Source organism: Engystomops pustulosus, chromosome 4 (genome assembly GCF_040894005.1).
Source record: "Engystomops pustulosus chromosome 4, aEngPut4.maternal, whole genome shotgun sequence".
NCBI classification, from domain to species: domain Eukaryota; kingdom Metazoa; phylum Chordata; class Amphibia; order Anura; family Leptodactylidae; genus Engystomops; species Engystomops pustulosus.
This window is the reverse complement of record NC_092414.1, coordinates 41,424,791-41,441,863: the sequence shown is the minus strand read 5'-3', so window position 1 is coordinate 41,441,863 and position 17,073 is coordinate 41,424,791. Positions and strand designations below refer to the sequence as shown.

At 39.4% G+C, this 17,073-nt stretch overlaps 1 protein-coding gene across 3 annotated transcripts in view; it reads right to left on the bottom strand.

Annotated features, from left to right (window-relative positions):
* Positions 1-1,653: 1,653 nt before the first annotated feature.
* LOC140126382 (A disintegrin and metalloproteinase with thrombospondin motifs 2-like) overlaps positions 1,654-17,073 on the bottom strand; it is a 347,949-nt gene continuing 332,529 nt past the window's right edge. For all 3 annotated transcript variants that reach the window (XM_072145781.1, XM_072145779.1, XM_072145782.1), the window contains one exon: positions 1,654-2,422. In XM_072145781.1, coding sequence (XP_072001882.1) covers positions 1,998-2,422 — 425 coding nt within the window. In that variant the 3' untranslated portion in view covers positions 1,654-1,997. The remainder of the gene's footprint in view (positions 2,423-17,073) is intronic.

The following is a 17,073-nucleotide window of genomic DNA, read 5'->3' as shown; positions in this document are numbered from 1 at the left end:
TTCCCACTTCTATTTAGGTGACACGCACGCAGGGGTTGGTGAGCATGATGCATTTCCGGTGAATACACCGGAAAAGCAGTTTTCCATCTCCCATTTGTGCTCCACCAGGGCAGCCATATGTATTTAAGGTGCTAAAAAGCATATTACTAGTATCCCATACGGAAGCCGATGAGACGTGTGGGGGTTTTTTTTCTCCCTACCCATGGATCATATTATGTGGTAAAGTTATTTATTTCTGATTTGTTTTGATGTTAAAGTGACCTATTTTTTTATATATTAGTGATTAGTGGTTGTATAAAATATATAATTGTGACTTGTTATTCGTATCTCTTTTACCTTACTACTGGGAACACCAGTTATATCAGATAATTGGAGGTTCTAAAAACTATTGTGATTTATTCAGTTTACTACTAATCTTTACCTTATTGCCTCTCTTTCTTTATTATGGGAAATAATAGCTATGTTATATAACTGGAAGGTCTGACTTTATTGAGATCTATATAGTTCAATAACATGACTAATGAATAAAGTATTTTTTTCAATATGCACATCTGCTTTGTTTCTGTGAAACTTGTGTATGTTTGTTTTTTTCATGGAACTGTATTTCATATCAGGTTTTTGTTCTTATGTTTTGCATTTACTTCTAAAAAACAATCTTAAAATCACTTTGGTAAAGTGTTAAAAAGTTATAACCATATAAAGTGACGTCAAATTTGTTAAAAATGGGGTGCACATTAAGACTACGACTTTCTGCATCCTAAAAGGATTACATTTTGCCCTATGCTTTTATTTTTGTGCAGTTATGCTGTTATTTTTGCTTTTATCTGTGTACAGTATAAATAGATGCCTATTTATTTGAGGCAGCAATAGTCATATGTTCTAAAAAGGAAGAGGAAAAGAGCACTCATAGGGCAACCTTTTGTCATATAGTTAGATGCTGACCTTTTTGAATTATGCTAAATGAATAACTACTTTGTAAATCAAACAATGTTATGGTCATTGATGTCCCTGGATGGCTCCAATAATCTAGATCTCCTATTAGGGTGCATCAGAAACGGGTTCCAATCTAAAGCAATGTAGATTGGCCGCATGGCGTGAAAGGAGGACTGGCCCCATTGATGCATTTTTTGCTTTCGATTGGAACCTATTCATAATTATTCAATCCTTCTTTCATATCAATGGTTAAAGGGGTTATCCGAGTTTAGGAATAACTTAGGGGGTAGGCTATTTGAAAATAATAAACCTGTACTTACCTCCTCCAGCGCCGTGGTCCGTCTGATCTGTGCGCCAGTTTGTTTACAAGGGCGCATAGGGAGCTTCTGGCCGGCCGGAAGCTCCCATCCGACACCATCTCCCAGCGCATACAATGCTGAGAGATAGGGATGGATAGGCGTGGCCTCGCCAGCCGGAAGCTCCCTGTGCGCGGTAAACAAATGGGCACAGATCAGACGGACCACGGCGCGGGACATCAGCGGCGCCGGAGGAGGTAAGTACACGTTTATTATTTTTAAATAGCCCGCCCCAGCCGGCCCTGAGTAACTTCTTAAACCCGGATAACCCCTTTAAACATATACAACATTGCTAGGAAATAATATTTTAGTGATAACTGTGAAAACATCCAGTATGAGATAATGAGAGCAGCACATAGGGTGGTTGTATTGCAAAACAGTCTAATTGTGTATTACAAATAGTCATAGATATGATTTACACTTTTACATGAACATGTGACAATAGCATTATTGCAGTAAATGTAGACACACTGATTGTGAATAGAAAAACAGCACCAGAAGCATCTGTAAACAATGTTACCCTTGAAGATCACTGTAGATTTGTAACAATTATTGATGAGGAAATGTAAAACTATGTCCAGAAAATTTTACCTGCAACCTGCAATATTCTCTGCAACTGCAAAAAATGTTAATAACGGAAAAACTTTTGCCAGACTAGGTCGCATATAGTGCCATATTCTTCCATTTTCGTAGAAAATGCTCTTGACATTAATGCAGTTTCTTTTTCGTCGCCTGTAATTTCTCTGCAATCAGTTGTTGAATCCTCTGGTTTTTTGTCTTTTCATACATGGTCCTTCTGCGCGGTAGGAGATTAGGAGGGGGGACTTCATTTTCAGGCCTATTGTTTTTGAAGAGCACATCAACTCTGTTTGAATCTTGCAGATTGTTACTTGCATTTCTGGACATCTGTGTAGTGTAAACAGGAGTAGGAGGCATAATGGATGGGATGCTTGGAAGAGTTGGATTTGCCGGTGAAAAGGTTTCAATGCTGTTATTTCTCACATTACTGTCACTTGAGTTTTGAGATGAATTGCAAGCCTTACAGCACAGTCTGCTATATCCTCGCATTGAGCAATAACGGGACAGCACATCCAAACGACAGAAAACAGATTTATCCCCAAGACAATTTTCTTCTAAAAGAAAGTAAAAAATATTATATACATTATCATTTAATAAAACACAAATATAAAAATTGCTTTGCATCTTTCAAAATTTTTGTATATTCACCATTTGCAAGTTTTTATTTAATACATATTTAAGAATTTTATGAGATTTCTGAGAAACGTTCCAATGTATATTTAATAAAAAGGAATAAGTCCTATTAATAATCCTATTTTTTTCTAATCATTACAGGTTTTTTTTACAGCAGTCGCCTCATTTACATCACAGGCAGAATTACAGTAGAATGAACAGTATATATAAGTGTATATATATATATATATATATATATATATATACATACACACACACATGTATATATATATATATATATATATATATATATATATATATATATATATATACACTCTGCTTCATTGAGTAGAAACAAAGGGGGAGATTTATCAAGCTGTATAAAAGTAAGATTATTCTTAGTTGCCAATGGCAACCAATCACAGCTCCCTTTTAAAACATTCATGAGCATTGGTAAAATGAAAGCTGAGCTGTAATTGGTTACCATGGGCAACTAAAGATCTCTTCACAGATGCAAGAAAAGTATGGTCCTTTACCAAGAGCTAAGGGCCTTACTTTTCTTGTATGCATGACTCATCTTTATGTAAGACATGTTAATTCCCAAATAATCAATAATTTTTTGGGGATACCCCACCTTTTTTGTTGCTTTTGTTCTTTGGGGTCGTTACCCCAACTTTTTTCAGGGACCTTCCCTCTCCTACGTATTGGTCTTTGCCAGGTGGCATGACCCTGTTACATCACCTTATTGTAACAGTGATTACTTGATATTTCTAACACTTATGTTACATTGTAAATATTGTTAATTCTGTAAAAACTTAAAAAACTTTACTAAAAATACTAAAAAATGGGAAAGGGGTTAAATCAACACCAATGTTCATAGCATTATTTGCATATAAAACACCTATTGCTGGGAAACATAACAAATTAAAAAAAATATTATGGAAATAAGAAATTTGAAAACATAAGAGGATGACATACAGAGTAAGATGCTAAAAGGAACAAAGTATGTAGGTGAAGCTATTAAATTTACGTTATGAAGAGAAACATTTTAAAGTTATAAATTGAGTTTATTATAATTTTGCAGCTCCATTAGGAAAGTGTATGAAAGGATATAAGCCTCAGTGTCCAAAATGTGGTGAAAATAGAGCTACATTGTTACATTGTTTATGGTCATGTAATGGTCATGTAATACAAGAAAACATGGATATGGTAAAATAAATTATTTGGAAGACAGCAAAAAGCAGGAAAAACAAGTGACCAATAAGGGTGGGGTTGGGTAGGGAAAGGGAGAGATGGGGGGTATGGGAGAAAAAGTATTATACACTTGAAATGTATTTGTAAAACCTCAATTATATATATAATAAGGAATATGGTTTATATTTGCATAGGTGAAAAATTGAGTCAAGAAATCGTTGTGATCTGCTGATCCCCCATTTGTGTTCTTGGACTTGCAAAGGCATTCAACACTGTCCCCCATAGATGCCTAATGGGTAAAATAAAGTCTATTGGATTGGGTTGGGTTTGGTTGAATCATTTACAATTATGAGTGGTGTACCCCAGGGTTCTGTGCTTGGCCCACTACTATTTAATACATTTATTAATGATATAGAGGTAGGAATTAATAGCACTGCCATATTTTGGTTCTCAATGGTAGTCCCACATTGGAGCAAGAAATTGCAAACAGGTTTAAATATGTAATTGCAAAAGAAAGTTTTGCCTATCTTGGGATAAGAATAGGACGGACCATAGATTATACAAGAAGAGTGAATAGTCAGTTTTTACTAGACAAGGTTAAAGAGATGTGTAAAAAGGGCTCACCTTTAGTGACAGCTTTACTAGATAGAGTCTTATATGTCAAGCAAAATATTTTGCCGATAATCCTGTACACCTTTAGATGTATTCCGGTTCCTCTAACTAAGCATGTTATTAACCCCTTCCCGCCGAGGCCCTTTTTCGATTTTGCGTTTTCATTTTTCACTCCCCACATTCAAAAATCTGTAACTTTTTTATTTTTCCATGTACAGAGCTGTGTGATGGCTTATTTTCTGCGTAACAAATTACACTTCAAAATGGTGGTATTTAATATTTCATACCGGGAAGCGGGAAAAAAATTCCAAATGCAGTGAAATTGGTAAAAAAACGCATTTGTGCCGTATTCTTGTGGGCTTGGATTTTACGGATTTCACTGTGCACCCCAAATTACATGTCTACTTTATTCTTTGGGTCGGTACGATTACGGGATACCAAATTTATATAGGTTTTATAATGTTTTCATACATTTAAAAAAATTAAAACCTCCTGTACAAAATTTTTTTGGGGGATTTTGCCATCTTCTGGGGCTAATAACTTTTTCATACTTTGGTGTACAGAGCTGTGGGTGGTGTCGTTTTTTGTGGATTTTGATTACATTTACAATGTTATCATTTTTAGGACTGTACGACCTTTTGATCACTTTTTATAGAATTTAAAAAAAATTTAAAATGGCAAAAAAGTGCCATTTTCGACTTTGGGCGCGATTTTCCGTTACGGGGTTAAACGCAGTGAAAAACCGTTATCATATTTTGATAGATCGGGCATTTTCAGACGCGGCAATACCTAGTGTAATTATGATTTTTACTGTTTATTTATATCAATTCTAGGGAAAGGGGGGTGATTTGAATTTTTAGGTTTTTTTATAATAATTTTTTTATTTTAACTTTTTTTATTTTTACTATTTTTCAGACTCCCTAGGGTACTTTAACCCTAGGGTGTCTGTACGATCCTATCATATACTGCCATACTACAGTATGGCAGTATATGGGGATTTTACTAATCATACATTACCATGTGCTGACAGCACATGGCAATGAATGGGTTAACCCGAAGTAGCTTCGGGTCTTCAGCGGTAAAACACCCGCGATCGGTGCCGGCACCGATCGCGGGTGTTACCGGTAATCCTTTGCTGCAATATGCAGCAAAGACTTACCGCCTATGGAGAGGGCTCAGCCCGCGAGCCCTCTCCATGTACCGGGACCCGACATGTGACGTAGTACTACATCACATGTCGGTAAGGGGTTAAGGAAATAGAGAAATACCTAGTTATATGGGTCTGGGCACATAAAAAACCAAGAATAGCGAGGAGGGTCCTGAACTGCCCCAAGAGTTTGGGAGGAGCAGGACTTCCTAGCATAGCACTCTATCAAGAAGCAGCACTATTAGAACCTGGTGGTCCGCAGGGAGAGTACAGGATAGGTGGGAAAGAATAGAATCAGAGGTAGCAAATGTACACTTATTAAAGCCCTGTTGTTGGATAAACTTTTAGAACTAAAGGGGAAAAAAAGACTAGGTACTTTAGGGAGGGATATGTTAGAAACGACAGGTGCGACGCTGCACGCATGGAGCAAGTATTGTTATCTTTTTAAGGACAAAATAAAACTTTCCCTACATGAAATAGATCTAATATCCGTAGAATGTTTAGTAGATGACCTTGATTTGACAGCATGGATACAGGCAGGAATTAAAAATCTTAAAGCCCTGAAGAGAAATAGAAGCTGGATACCATTTAGAGAACTGAGACAGGAATTTAATATACCCTCATCGGATTGGTTCAAACATTTTAGGCTGAAAACCCTACTCCATTCAGTAAAAGATCTTTCAGAGGAATCGGTGTACACTAGTCTGAGACTTATAACATATATAAAGTCATCCAGATCAAAGGGAGGCACCTCTGCAGCATATAGGGATCTTATCCACTGATATAGCAGGGGCAAACTACCGTATATGGCAAGGTGGGAAAAAGAACTTGGACTGTCTTTCTTAGAAGAACAGTGGAGAAAGGCAATAGAGGATTCAAACAGGAACCTGCTATGCACAAATCATATGGATAATTTGTTTAAAATTAGGAGTAGGTGGTATATAACCCCCCAAAAACTTGCAAAAGTTAATCAAGATTCCAGCGAGTACTGCTGGAGGGGATGTACGGCCATAGCATCAACCTTACATATGTGGTGGACCTGTGATCGAGTGGTGCATATATGGAACTATACTTTTGAGCTTATCTCAATAATGAGGAATACCTATACCCCACCTTGCCCCGCCATTGCTCTACTGGACATATATATGAGGGGGTTCTCTGAGAACGAGAAATGGCTAACAAGTAGACTATGTGCGGTGGTGAGAATGACTATTGCAAAGCAATGGAAATCTGTTAGCCATGTCAATATAGATACTTCATAGAGAGTATGAATGAATGCCATCGCTACGAAATGTATATGTGGGAACAAGGCATAATAAGAAGTAAACATTTTAAAGATAACTGGAGTGCGTGGCTAAGTTTGAATATATGAACTTAAATATGCCCCTCCAATTTTAATTCATTAGATCACATATACCCTATAAACTTAGGAACTGAGATGCCTCCTCCGGTCCAATTGTAGCAACCCGACTCCTGTTAGTATATTAGTGTATTAGGACAGTAGAATACTATACCTATCCTTTCTCTCTTTTCTTTTTTATCTATATACTTATTCATTTATTTATTTTTTTTTCCGCTTTTTGGTTAAACATGTGCCATATCTAAGTATTGGGAGAAGTACGGTGAAGGGAGGATTTCTCCTCCCCAAATATATCTGCTGACATTTTCATGTTTAGGAAATAATGTTGATCTCATTTATATATTGTAATAACCAGCAACTTATTGCAAGATTCGTTGTTTTGTTTGTTTGAATTAATCTATGTATACTGATGACTGATCAATAAACATGTTTTTGTCTGCAAAAAAAAAATAGCACTGTGTCTATTTTTTCAGATGACACCAAGCTGTGTAGTATAATTCAGTCTATGGAGGATGTTCAGAGGCGGCAAGGTGACATGTTTCCTCATCAACTTGGCAAATGAGGTTCAATGTGGATAAATGTAAGGTTATGAACATAGGGGCTAATAATCCACATACAACATATGTCCTTAGGGGAGTAAATCTGGCATTATCTCTTGTTGAGAAGGACCTGTGTATAATAGTAGATCATAGATTTAATAACAGCATGCAATGTCAATCAGTGGCCTCTAAAGCCAGCGGGATTTTGTCATGTATCAAAGTGGTGTGGATGCTCGAGATTCAAGCAGTTCAAACAGTTCTCTACTTAAGAACACCCAATTTACAGATGACCCATAGTTACAAACGGACCTCTGGATGTTGGAAATTTACTGTACTTAAGCCTTAAGTTACAATAAACAGCTATAATTGCAGATGTCTGTAATTAAGTTTTATTGTTAATCCTGGTTCTTATGACAAAGATTTTTAAAATCTAATAGTCACAGAGACTAAAAAAAATTTGGCTGGGGTTACAATCATAAAATATACAATTCCGACTTACATACAAATTCAACTTAAGAACAAACCTACAGAACCTATCCTGTGCGTAACCTGGAGACTGCCTGTATAAGCCTAGGGTGGGAAATGCATTGGTCACAGCCAGTATATAGATAGTCAGTCCCCCTTCCCCCCTAGTGTATAGCCATCCAGCCCCTTGCCCCAGTAGCTAGCCCCCTTGCCCCAGTAGTTAGCCAGCCCCCTGCCCCAGTAGTTAGCCAGCCCCCTGCCCCAGCAGTTAGCCAGCCCCCTGCCCCAGCAGTTAGCCAGCAACCTGCCCCAGCAGTTAACCAGCCCCCTGCCCCAGCAGTTAACCAGCCCCCTGCCCCAGCAGTTAGCTAGCCCCAGTAATCAGACAGCCTCCTCCCCTGTAGTCAGCCAGGCCCTGTTTGCCCAATTCCTAAAAAAATTGTCAAAACATACCTTTCCGACGCCCCTGCAGGTCTTCTCTTCTTCTCTTTTGCGGACATCAGAGTGCGTGCCTGCACACACAATATTATGACAGCAGCAGCTGACGTCATAGTCTGCGCCAGACGGCATGCACAAAGCGGACGCTGCTGGACTGAAGAAAAGAAAACCTGCGGGGGACGTCAGAAAGGGGAGTTTTGACTTTCGTTTTTTTTCTTGACTCAAGTATAAGCCAAGTTTGAGTTTTTCAGAACATTTTTTGTGCTGAAAAACTCAGCTTATACTCGACTATATACAGTATGTAATATTACTAACTGTACTAGACATTGGTTTTAAATATGTGTTCAGTTCTGGGAAATAGTCCACAAAAAGAATGCCCTGGAGCTGGAGAGGGTACAATGAGGAGCCATGATTAATTTATTTAAGTACATGAATGTTCCATACTTGTCATTACATAAGTGTCATTGTCTCTTTCTGGTGAAAACAAGTTTTCACCAGAGCCCGCTGCAAAGTGGGTTCGACAGGCACGACTTTGTCCACATGTCAGCCAAGGTGAAGTACAGAATCGTAAAGCAAACTTGTGGTCGGGGACAGGCAAGAGGTCGAGACAAGCACGGACAGGCAGTCAATAACGGAACAGGAGTCACAATAACAACGCAGGGCAAAGCTTTCTCTAGGGCACAAGGCACGAAGATCCGGCAGAGGACACAGGAAGAGGCTGGCTATTTAACAGAATTGGCAGCTGGCCAGTGCCAATTAGCGGCGCACTGGCCCTTTAAATTTTATAGAGTCGTCTTAGGAGACGGGGTCACGCAAGCTGGGCCACAGGAGAAGGCGCCGGAACCCAGGGAGGTCAGGGAGTCAATGGGGCACACGGAGGCACACAGGTGCGCCTGCGTCCCGAGATATGGGTCACAGGGGCACCCGTGACATTGCCCATGTGGTTTGCTACAGCAAGGAATTGAAGTGGATCTTTGTATTATATACCGTAGAACCAATGGATTAAACGTGGACTATAAATTAAATGGTCTATAATAGGTATAGTCTCCCCTAGGGATCTTTATCTCGACTGTCTGATCAGATCTATATACGATGACAGAATTTTGTGATTCATCTATTACAAGAACTAATACTGTTCTTTTCTTTCAGAATTTGATATCAAGAACTTGTATTCTCAAAGTAACAAAACATTCAAAAAACATTTTAGGACCATTGATTACACTAATTGATGCAGGCACATCATTTCTTCCAATGACGACAGCAATACCAAATACATCATATCCTGTCTAGATAGAAAAGATTATATCTATCCAGAATGCAAAATATCCTTTCATAGCATCAATAAATAGTAATTATATCCTCCCGCACATGTTGTACTTCACTTTAGTGGTAACATTTGACAGATAAGTTTTGAGTTTATTTACAAAAAAAGAAAGAAAAATTAGGAATTTTTTGAAAAATTCCATAGAATATAACTTTCCTGAATTTTCAGAATTGACTATTTTGGGGATAAATACAGTTTTCAATGAAATTTTTAAAAATTTAGCATTAAAAAACCCCTATATAATCAACCCATTTTCAAATCTGCACCCCTCAAACTATCAGAAAAAGTTATTAGGAAGATTTTTAACCCCTTGAGATCTTCATAGTAATTATATCAAAATGGAGGTGAAATTTAGAATGGTCAAATTTTGTCAGTTATATGTTAATTTAGCCCTAAAATGTCAGAATACAAAAAATGGGGCTGAGCCTTAAGCTATAAAGTGGCTGCATCCTCAAGGACTTAACTATTCAATCCAGGTTTCAAAAACACTGTCATCCAAACAGTTCCTCCTCATCCTATGTAGTTCTCCAATCGGAATGGAACAGATTGCATGGTCAGGATGGGAACCGGTTGCTTCTAACAGTGCATATATTGACTGGGGCTTGTGATATGTAGAGGTATGGACTACACCTGTCGTACTATCCGACTCTAGTATGACATCAAGAAAAGGTATTTTTTTACCCTAAACTCGCACTTGTGGACGTCATATTCAGTGGATTATTATTAATATATTTTCTAAATGGAGTGATTCTTGGTCCCTGCCAGATTGTAAGCAGATCATCTATGAACCTGCCATACCAGAAATGATCTGATATTGGAGGAATTGCCTCTATCAATTAGTGTTTTTATTGATCCTTGTCAATCAATGTTTTTGTCACAGTCTATGGGGATTAGTCCCTTAGGACTAAGTGAGTGGACTCCCTGGACCACCGCGGGAGATAACCACCTTAGCCACACCCGGGAGCGGAGTCTAAGTGAACTCCTGGTCTTCACCAGAGCCCGCCGCAAAGCGGGATGGACTTGCTGCGGCGGGGAGTCACCAGGTCGCTCCACGGGTGCGACTAGGCCCACGGTGGCAGCCAAGGTAGGGACAAGGGGACCACGGATGGCAGGCAGGACCACGGGAAGGCAGGCAGGACCACGGGAAGGCAGGCAGGACCACGGGAAGGCAGGCAGGCAGGACCACGGGAAGGCAGGCAGGACCACGGGAAGGCAGGCAGGCAGGACCACGGGAAGGCAGGCAGGCAGGACCATGGGAAGGCAGGCAGGACCACGGGAAGGCAGGCAGGCAGGACCACGGGAAGGCAGGCAGGACCACGGGAAGGCAGGCAGGCAGGAGAACAACACGGAACACAGGAAACCGGGAATAGCAGAAAACACAGAGGCGTCTGGAAACGCTCGGAACACTGGAACTCAGAGGCGTCTGGAAACGCTCAAAAAGGCTTTCTCCTCAGTAGAATGAGCTGAAGATCCGGCAGGGGATGCTGGGAGTCGCCAGGCTTTATAGCCGAGCCTGGAATGCCAGAACCAGTAAGGAGGACGCTGGCCCTTTAAGGCTGGGAGAAGTCCGCGCGCGCTCCCTCTAGTGGCAGGAGCACGCGACTGCATGGAAGCAGCATGCGGCCTACACGCTGGGAGCAAGAGTGCAGGCCGGAGCCTGGAGAGGTAAGTGAGAGCTGGGGCAGCGGGGACCGCGGCAGCAGGCACGGGTACACCCTCAATCCGTACCGAGGATCGCGGGTGTAACCGTGACAGTTTTTAGAGGTTTTGTTAGTTTGAGTCTGTATATGCCATTACTAAGGGGGTTATCTTCTGAAATGCGTAGGTCAAGCTCAAGACCATTTCAATATGTACTGAATAAAGAAACTTTTTATTTACATTGCCATGTTGGATTTTTCTTCATGCATGTGAATATTTTCAGGAGAGGTGTTCTAAATGGCCGTGGATCATGCAGATGTCATGATCAGCATATATTCTGCGACCTAGGCAAAATTATTGTGAACCTAGGACATCTTTTCATCATCTTTGAATTATGTGCTTATAGATGATATTAATAGATTTAACCAGTCCATGGGTGTTGAGTTGTGAAGGAGAGTGGACTATTATTGCTCAAAAAAAGCAGCTAAAAACAAAAGTCTCAATTAAGATATATGGTTTGATGGGTTTTAACTCATTCTCCAAATGTAGGGGATGGTTGTCAAGATTTCTCCTTCTGTAGCCCATGTCCCTGCCTGAACTCATGTTTCTCTGAGGGGACCTAGCTTCTTCATGGGGCAAGGGGCGGCCAAACTTTGGATAAATATATATCTGTCTGTGCACTACAATGTACATGTGGCTTGATGTATGTTGGTAAAACCATAAGAGAACTTAGAGCTTGCAATAGGGAACATAATTTAAGCATAAAAAAATTACAACAAAATTAAATCTGAAGCACAAAGATGGAATATAGCTGAGTAGTAGCTGAATACTTAAACAGAAGCATGACTAATTTTATAGATTTAAAAGTAAGGGTCATTACGCATGTCAAATGGGCATCAGAAGGGGAAATCTTGACAAATATACCCTACATTTAGAGAGTGAGTGGATATACCTTATATACTCAAGTATAAGCCTAGTTTTTCAGCACAAAATTTGTGCTCAAAAACCCTAACTCGGCTTATACTCAAGTCAACTAAAAACATAAAGACAAAACTCACCTTTCTGACGTCACCCATAGGTCCTCTTCTGTCTGAGACAGTCTGAGACAGAAGAGTACCTATGGGGGACGTCGGAAAGATGAGTACAGTGTTATTTTTTTTCTTACTACAGGGGCTGGGCAGGCTGTATGCTACAGGGGTTGGGCAGGCTGTATGCTACAGGGGCTGGCAGACTATATCCTGGGAGGCTGTAACCAATGCATTTCCCACCCTCGGCTTATACTCGAGTCAATAGGTTTTCCCAGTTTTTTGTGTTGAAATTAGGGGTCTCGGCTTATACTCGGGTCGGCTTATACTCGAGTATATACGGTATGTATGTAATTGGAAATATGTATATAAGTTAAAAACCATCAAACCAAATGGGCTAAATAAGACTTTTAAGTTTAGCTGTTTTTTTATGAGCAATACAACCCCAACTCTCCTTCACAACTCAACGCCCATGGACTGGCTTAATTCCACAGATTTATGGCTGATTACAGAAGCAGAAATTTTAGAATTATAAAACACTGACCATAATGCTTATTGAAAACATTTTTTGAACACCTTTGTCGCTTGGTATCCTTGGCATTCCCACCCTTCTCCTCCCCAATCAACTCCCTGAGGCTGTAGTCACAAGCAGCAGTAGAGGGGGGCCAGAGCTAAGTGCCTCTGCTCTATGATGTTAATAAAGATCTGTTTTGTAAAGAATCTTTTAGACCAATATTGTTACTTATCACAGAAAAGGGGCTATACTGTAATCTGGTGGGCAAGTTATTTTGCTATAGGCCTTGCATCTAATACAAATTAACCAGTGTGGATTTATTACTAGTAGGAATACCAAATATGCAGTTGGGCCGTGGGGAGACCAGCTCCATCCTACCATTGGATGCCACTGAATTGTTTGACAGAGTGGATCTTCCTCTCAGAGGTATTGAGGAAATTTGGTTTGGGCAACAAATTGATTGGCTGGATCAAATTGTTTTATAGAGAACCTAGATCTAAATTCCTTCTTTATAGAGCCAATTGCATTTAAGTTAAGAGCAGAGAAAAAAAATAGAAGGGGAGAATGACAAACTATTACATGCTGATGACATCGAATTGTATAAAAGTGATTCAGTTGCTACGGAAAACAATTCAAATTATGAAAGTGAATTTGGTGACTATTCCGGCATGGAAATAAATTGGGACAAATCAGTTTTAAGCCCAATAGATCAATTTGAAATGAGTGAATGCTGGGTCCGAGTGTTTCCTCTCGGAGGTGGTAGGAGGATCAAGGAACAGAGAAGAGACAAAAGCGCAAAAAGACTCAAGTGTTTCTTTGATGTGACAGTGATAGAAAAAAGGATGATGACTCTCACCTGGGGTTTGGAAGAGTCTGAGCGTAACAACGAGCAGTGTTTTGCTCTTGGATGTTTTTAGATATTTTCAGGCGTCTGGAGACGCTGACAGCCACGAGATTCAGGTAATGGTCCGTTCTCCCAGAAAGATGGACCAGCAGGCCGATGCAATGCAATACACGTGGAAAGGGAGATCTCGTCAGTCACGGCGCTGCGATATCCAGAAGCCACTCGCAAACTGTAAGTAAGCTTTTAACTGTTTTTATTGATTCACAAGTGAATCAATAAAAACAGTTAAAAGCTTACCTACAGTTTGCGAGTGGCTTCTGGATATCGCAGCGCCTTGACTGACGAGATCTCCCTTTCCACATGTATTGCATTGCAATTTGAAATGCAAGGAATAGGGAAACTAATAATTTTAGATGCGTTACAAAGCTTTGAGAATTTAGGTTTTAAAATTACGGCAATAATTAAAGACTACCCTAAGTTGAATTTAGTGCCTGTAAATAATAAAATAAGAACTTAAGTAACTGTTTGGAATAAATTACCAATGTCCAGAATGGACAAAATAGTACTGGTGAGAGTAATAGCTCTTCATCAATTTCTATATGTCTTATTAAATAGCCCAGTATGGATTAATGATAGTTGGTTTAAGTTGATTCGTATAATAACCAACAAATTTGGGCAGTCCCCGGGTTACTTACAAGATAGGTTCCATAGGTTTGTTCTTAAGTAGAATTTGTACGGAATTTAAAATATTTTGCTGTAATGGGACACAGCTGATCATTGCAGTCTAGGACTACAGGTGGTCCCCTACTTAAGGAGACCGGACTTACATACAACCCATAGTTACAGACAGACCCAGCTGACCTCTGGTGAATCTTTCTGAATGCTTTACTATGCTTTTCATAGATTGCAATAATCAGCTGTAAAGTGTCTGTAATGAAGCTTTATTGATAATCCTTGGTCCCATTACAGCAAAAAATGTTTAAACTCCAATTGTCACTGGGGCCAAAATTTTTTTTTGTCTGGAGCTAAAATTATAAAATATACGGTTCTGACTTACATACAAATTCAACGTAAGAACAAACCTCCAGACCCTATCTTGTCCGTAACCTGGGGACTGTCTGTATAGTAAAGCATTCAGAGAGCTTCACCAAAGGTCACAGTGGGAAGAGTTCTCTGTCTTTAACTAGGGGTTGTCTGTAAGTCACGTATCCTTAAGTATTCTATTTTTCAACACCCCCCCCCCAAGTTACTTTAACCCTAGGTTGTCTGATTGATCCTACCATACACTGCAGTATGGCAATATACGGGGATTTTGCATATCATCTATTAAAATGTGCAAATCACACATTGCAATAGATAGCCTAAAACAAGACAGGTCTTTGTATGATCTGCGGCTGTCATGGTGCCTTGGTACAACCTCAGTCATAAAGATACCAATATTTCATTTAATGATGAAAAGCTGGGAATATTTTTTAAAAGGTTATTAAAATTTGGAGGAGGGATTAAATACACACCGTTATGGGGGAATGTTAATTTAAAGCAGTGGTGGCGAACCTATGGCAAGCGTGCCAGAGAGGGCACTCAGAGCCCTCTCTGAAGGCATGTGTACCATCTCCTCATGTGAATAGTGTCCAAGAGCAAAACTGACCACACAAGTTTTCTGGCTAAAATCTTCCTTTTACTTCATAATTTCTCGTAAAACATTCACATTTTTTGATACGTTGACCATATATTCACTATGATAAAGTTCAAAGAGCTTGCTTTTTCAGACCACATGGTAGCGTGAGTATGTTAACATATTTGTAAACTTATTTGTAAACTTGCATAATCACAGTCCATCCTTTGAATGTCCTTTTAAACAACTCACGTATCCTGGTGCATGGACAGAGACGCTAACTCAAGCAGACGCCTCCCGAAAGTGCTGTGAGAACTGTTCTGTGACGTTTCGGGGGTCACGCCCCCTTCCTCAGACACATGTCTGAGGACACTCTGTAAGCCATACTTACAGAGGTCCTGTCAGGTGGCTTTTGGACACTAAACCAACTATAGATACTTAGATACCATAGATACAAATATAAACCAACCAACTGGTTTAGTGTCCCAAGCTGTCTGTGGCCACATATATGTTTGCCTGTGGCTGAAGTTCTCTGAAGTTCACCTCCATCAGTCCAGGACAACCCCACAGCAAGCACCGTATGCACAATGTAACCGGGTGTTATTCTGTAACACTGGCAATATTGTGCAGGTGATGAGCACTGCAGACAGAGGCAAGTGTATATGTATGTGGTCACGGACAGCTGTAATATCCATGATCCCAAATCCACCTGTTCCCCCACCCTCCACTCCATAACAACCACTTTGCCCTACAAACCCCCTGCCAAATTGGATTCCCCAATCCTTCACCATGCCCCATCTTTGTATTTATCACATATTCGCAACATATAATAAAATGTAATAAAATGTTATAAAAGTGGTCAAAAGGTTGTACAGTCCTCAAAATGGTAGCACTGAAAACATCATCTCATATCACAAAAAATGACACCACACACAGCTCCGTACACCAAAGTATGAAAAAATAGCACCAGCGGATGTTTTAATTTTTAATATAAAAACATTATTAATCTTATATAAATATATTATCCCTGTGATCGTACAGACCCAAAGAATAAAATAGACATGTCGTTTGGGGTGCACAGTGAAAGCTGTAAAAAACCAAGTCTACAAGAAAATGTCACAAATGCTGTGACAGCACTATAAATCATCACACAGCTCTGTACATGGAAAAATAAAAAAGTTTTTGATTTTTGAAGGTGGGGTGTGAAAAATGAAACAGCAATTATGAAAAAGGGCTGTATCGAGAAGGGGTTAAACTTCAGGTGAGCAAATTCTAAGCAGCTAAGGGAGGACTTAATGGCATTAATTGGGACAATGTTCTCAAAAACAATAGCACCCAAAGAGTAAGACATTTCAAAAACATTGTTTTTTCTATTTTGATTATTTTACAATGTTAACTTATATTATAAGTTATATATTATAGAAAAAATGCTGTAAAAAACTGATAACAGCAGCAAAAAGAACTGAACTGAAAGAACCCATGCCAAGCAAAGTAAAAGTAATCCCAAATAATTTTTCAATTATTTAAATGAAAAGAAACTAAAAAACGAATAGCGCGGGCCCACTTTGGTAGAACCTGGTGGAGATGAGGAATGACCGCATTTTAATCCAGGAAGTGGTGCATTGCTGCTTTAAAAATGCTAATATAGATAAAACACCAGGCCCAGATGGTATACACTGGGTACTGCATGAATGATGTAGTTGCAATAGATAAACTGTTATTTTTAATATTTGAAGAACAGGTTCTTTCCACAGGGCTGGTGTATAGCAAATGTGATGGCTATATACACAAAAAAGTTTTTTAAAAAAAAGTGATCTTGGAAACTACACACCTGTAAGTTTAGCTTTGTTTGTGAGAAAAATATTTTAGGGGTTTGGT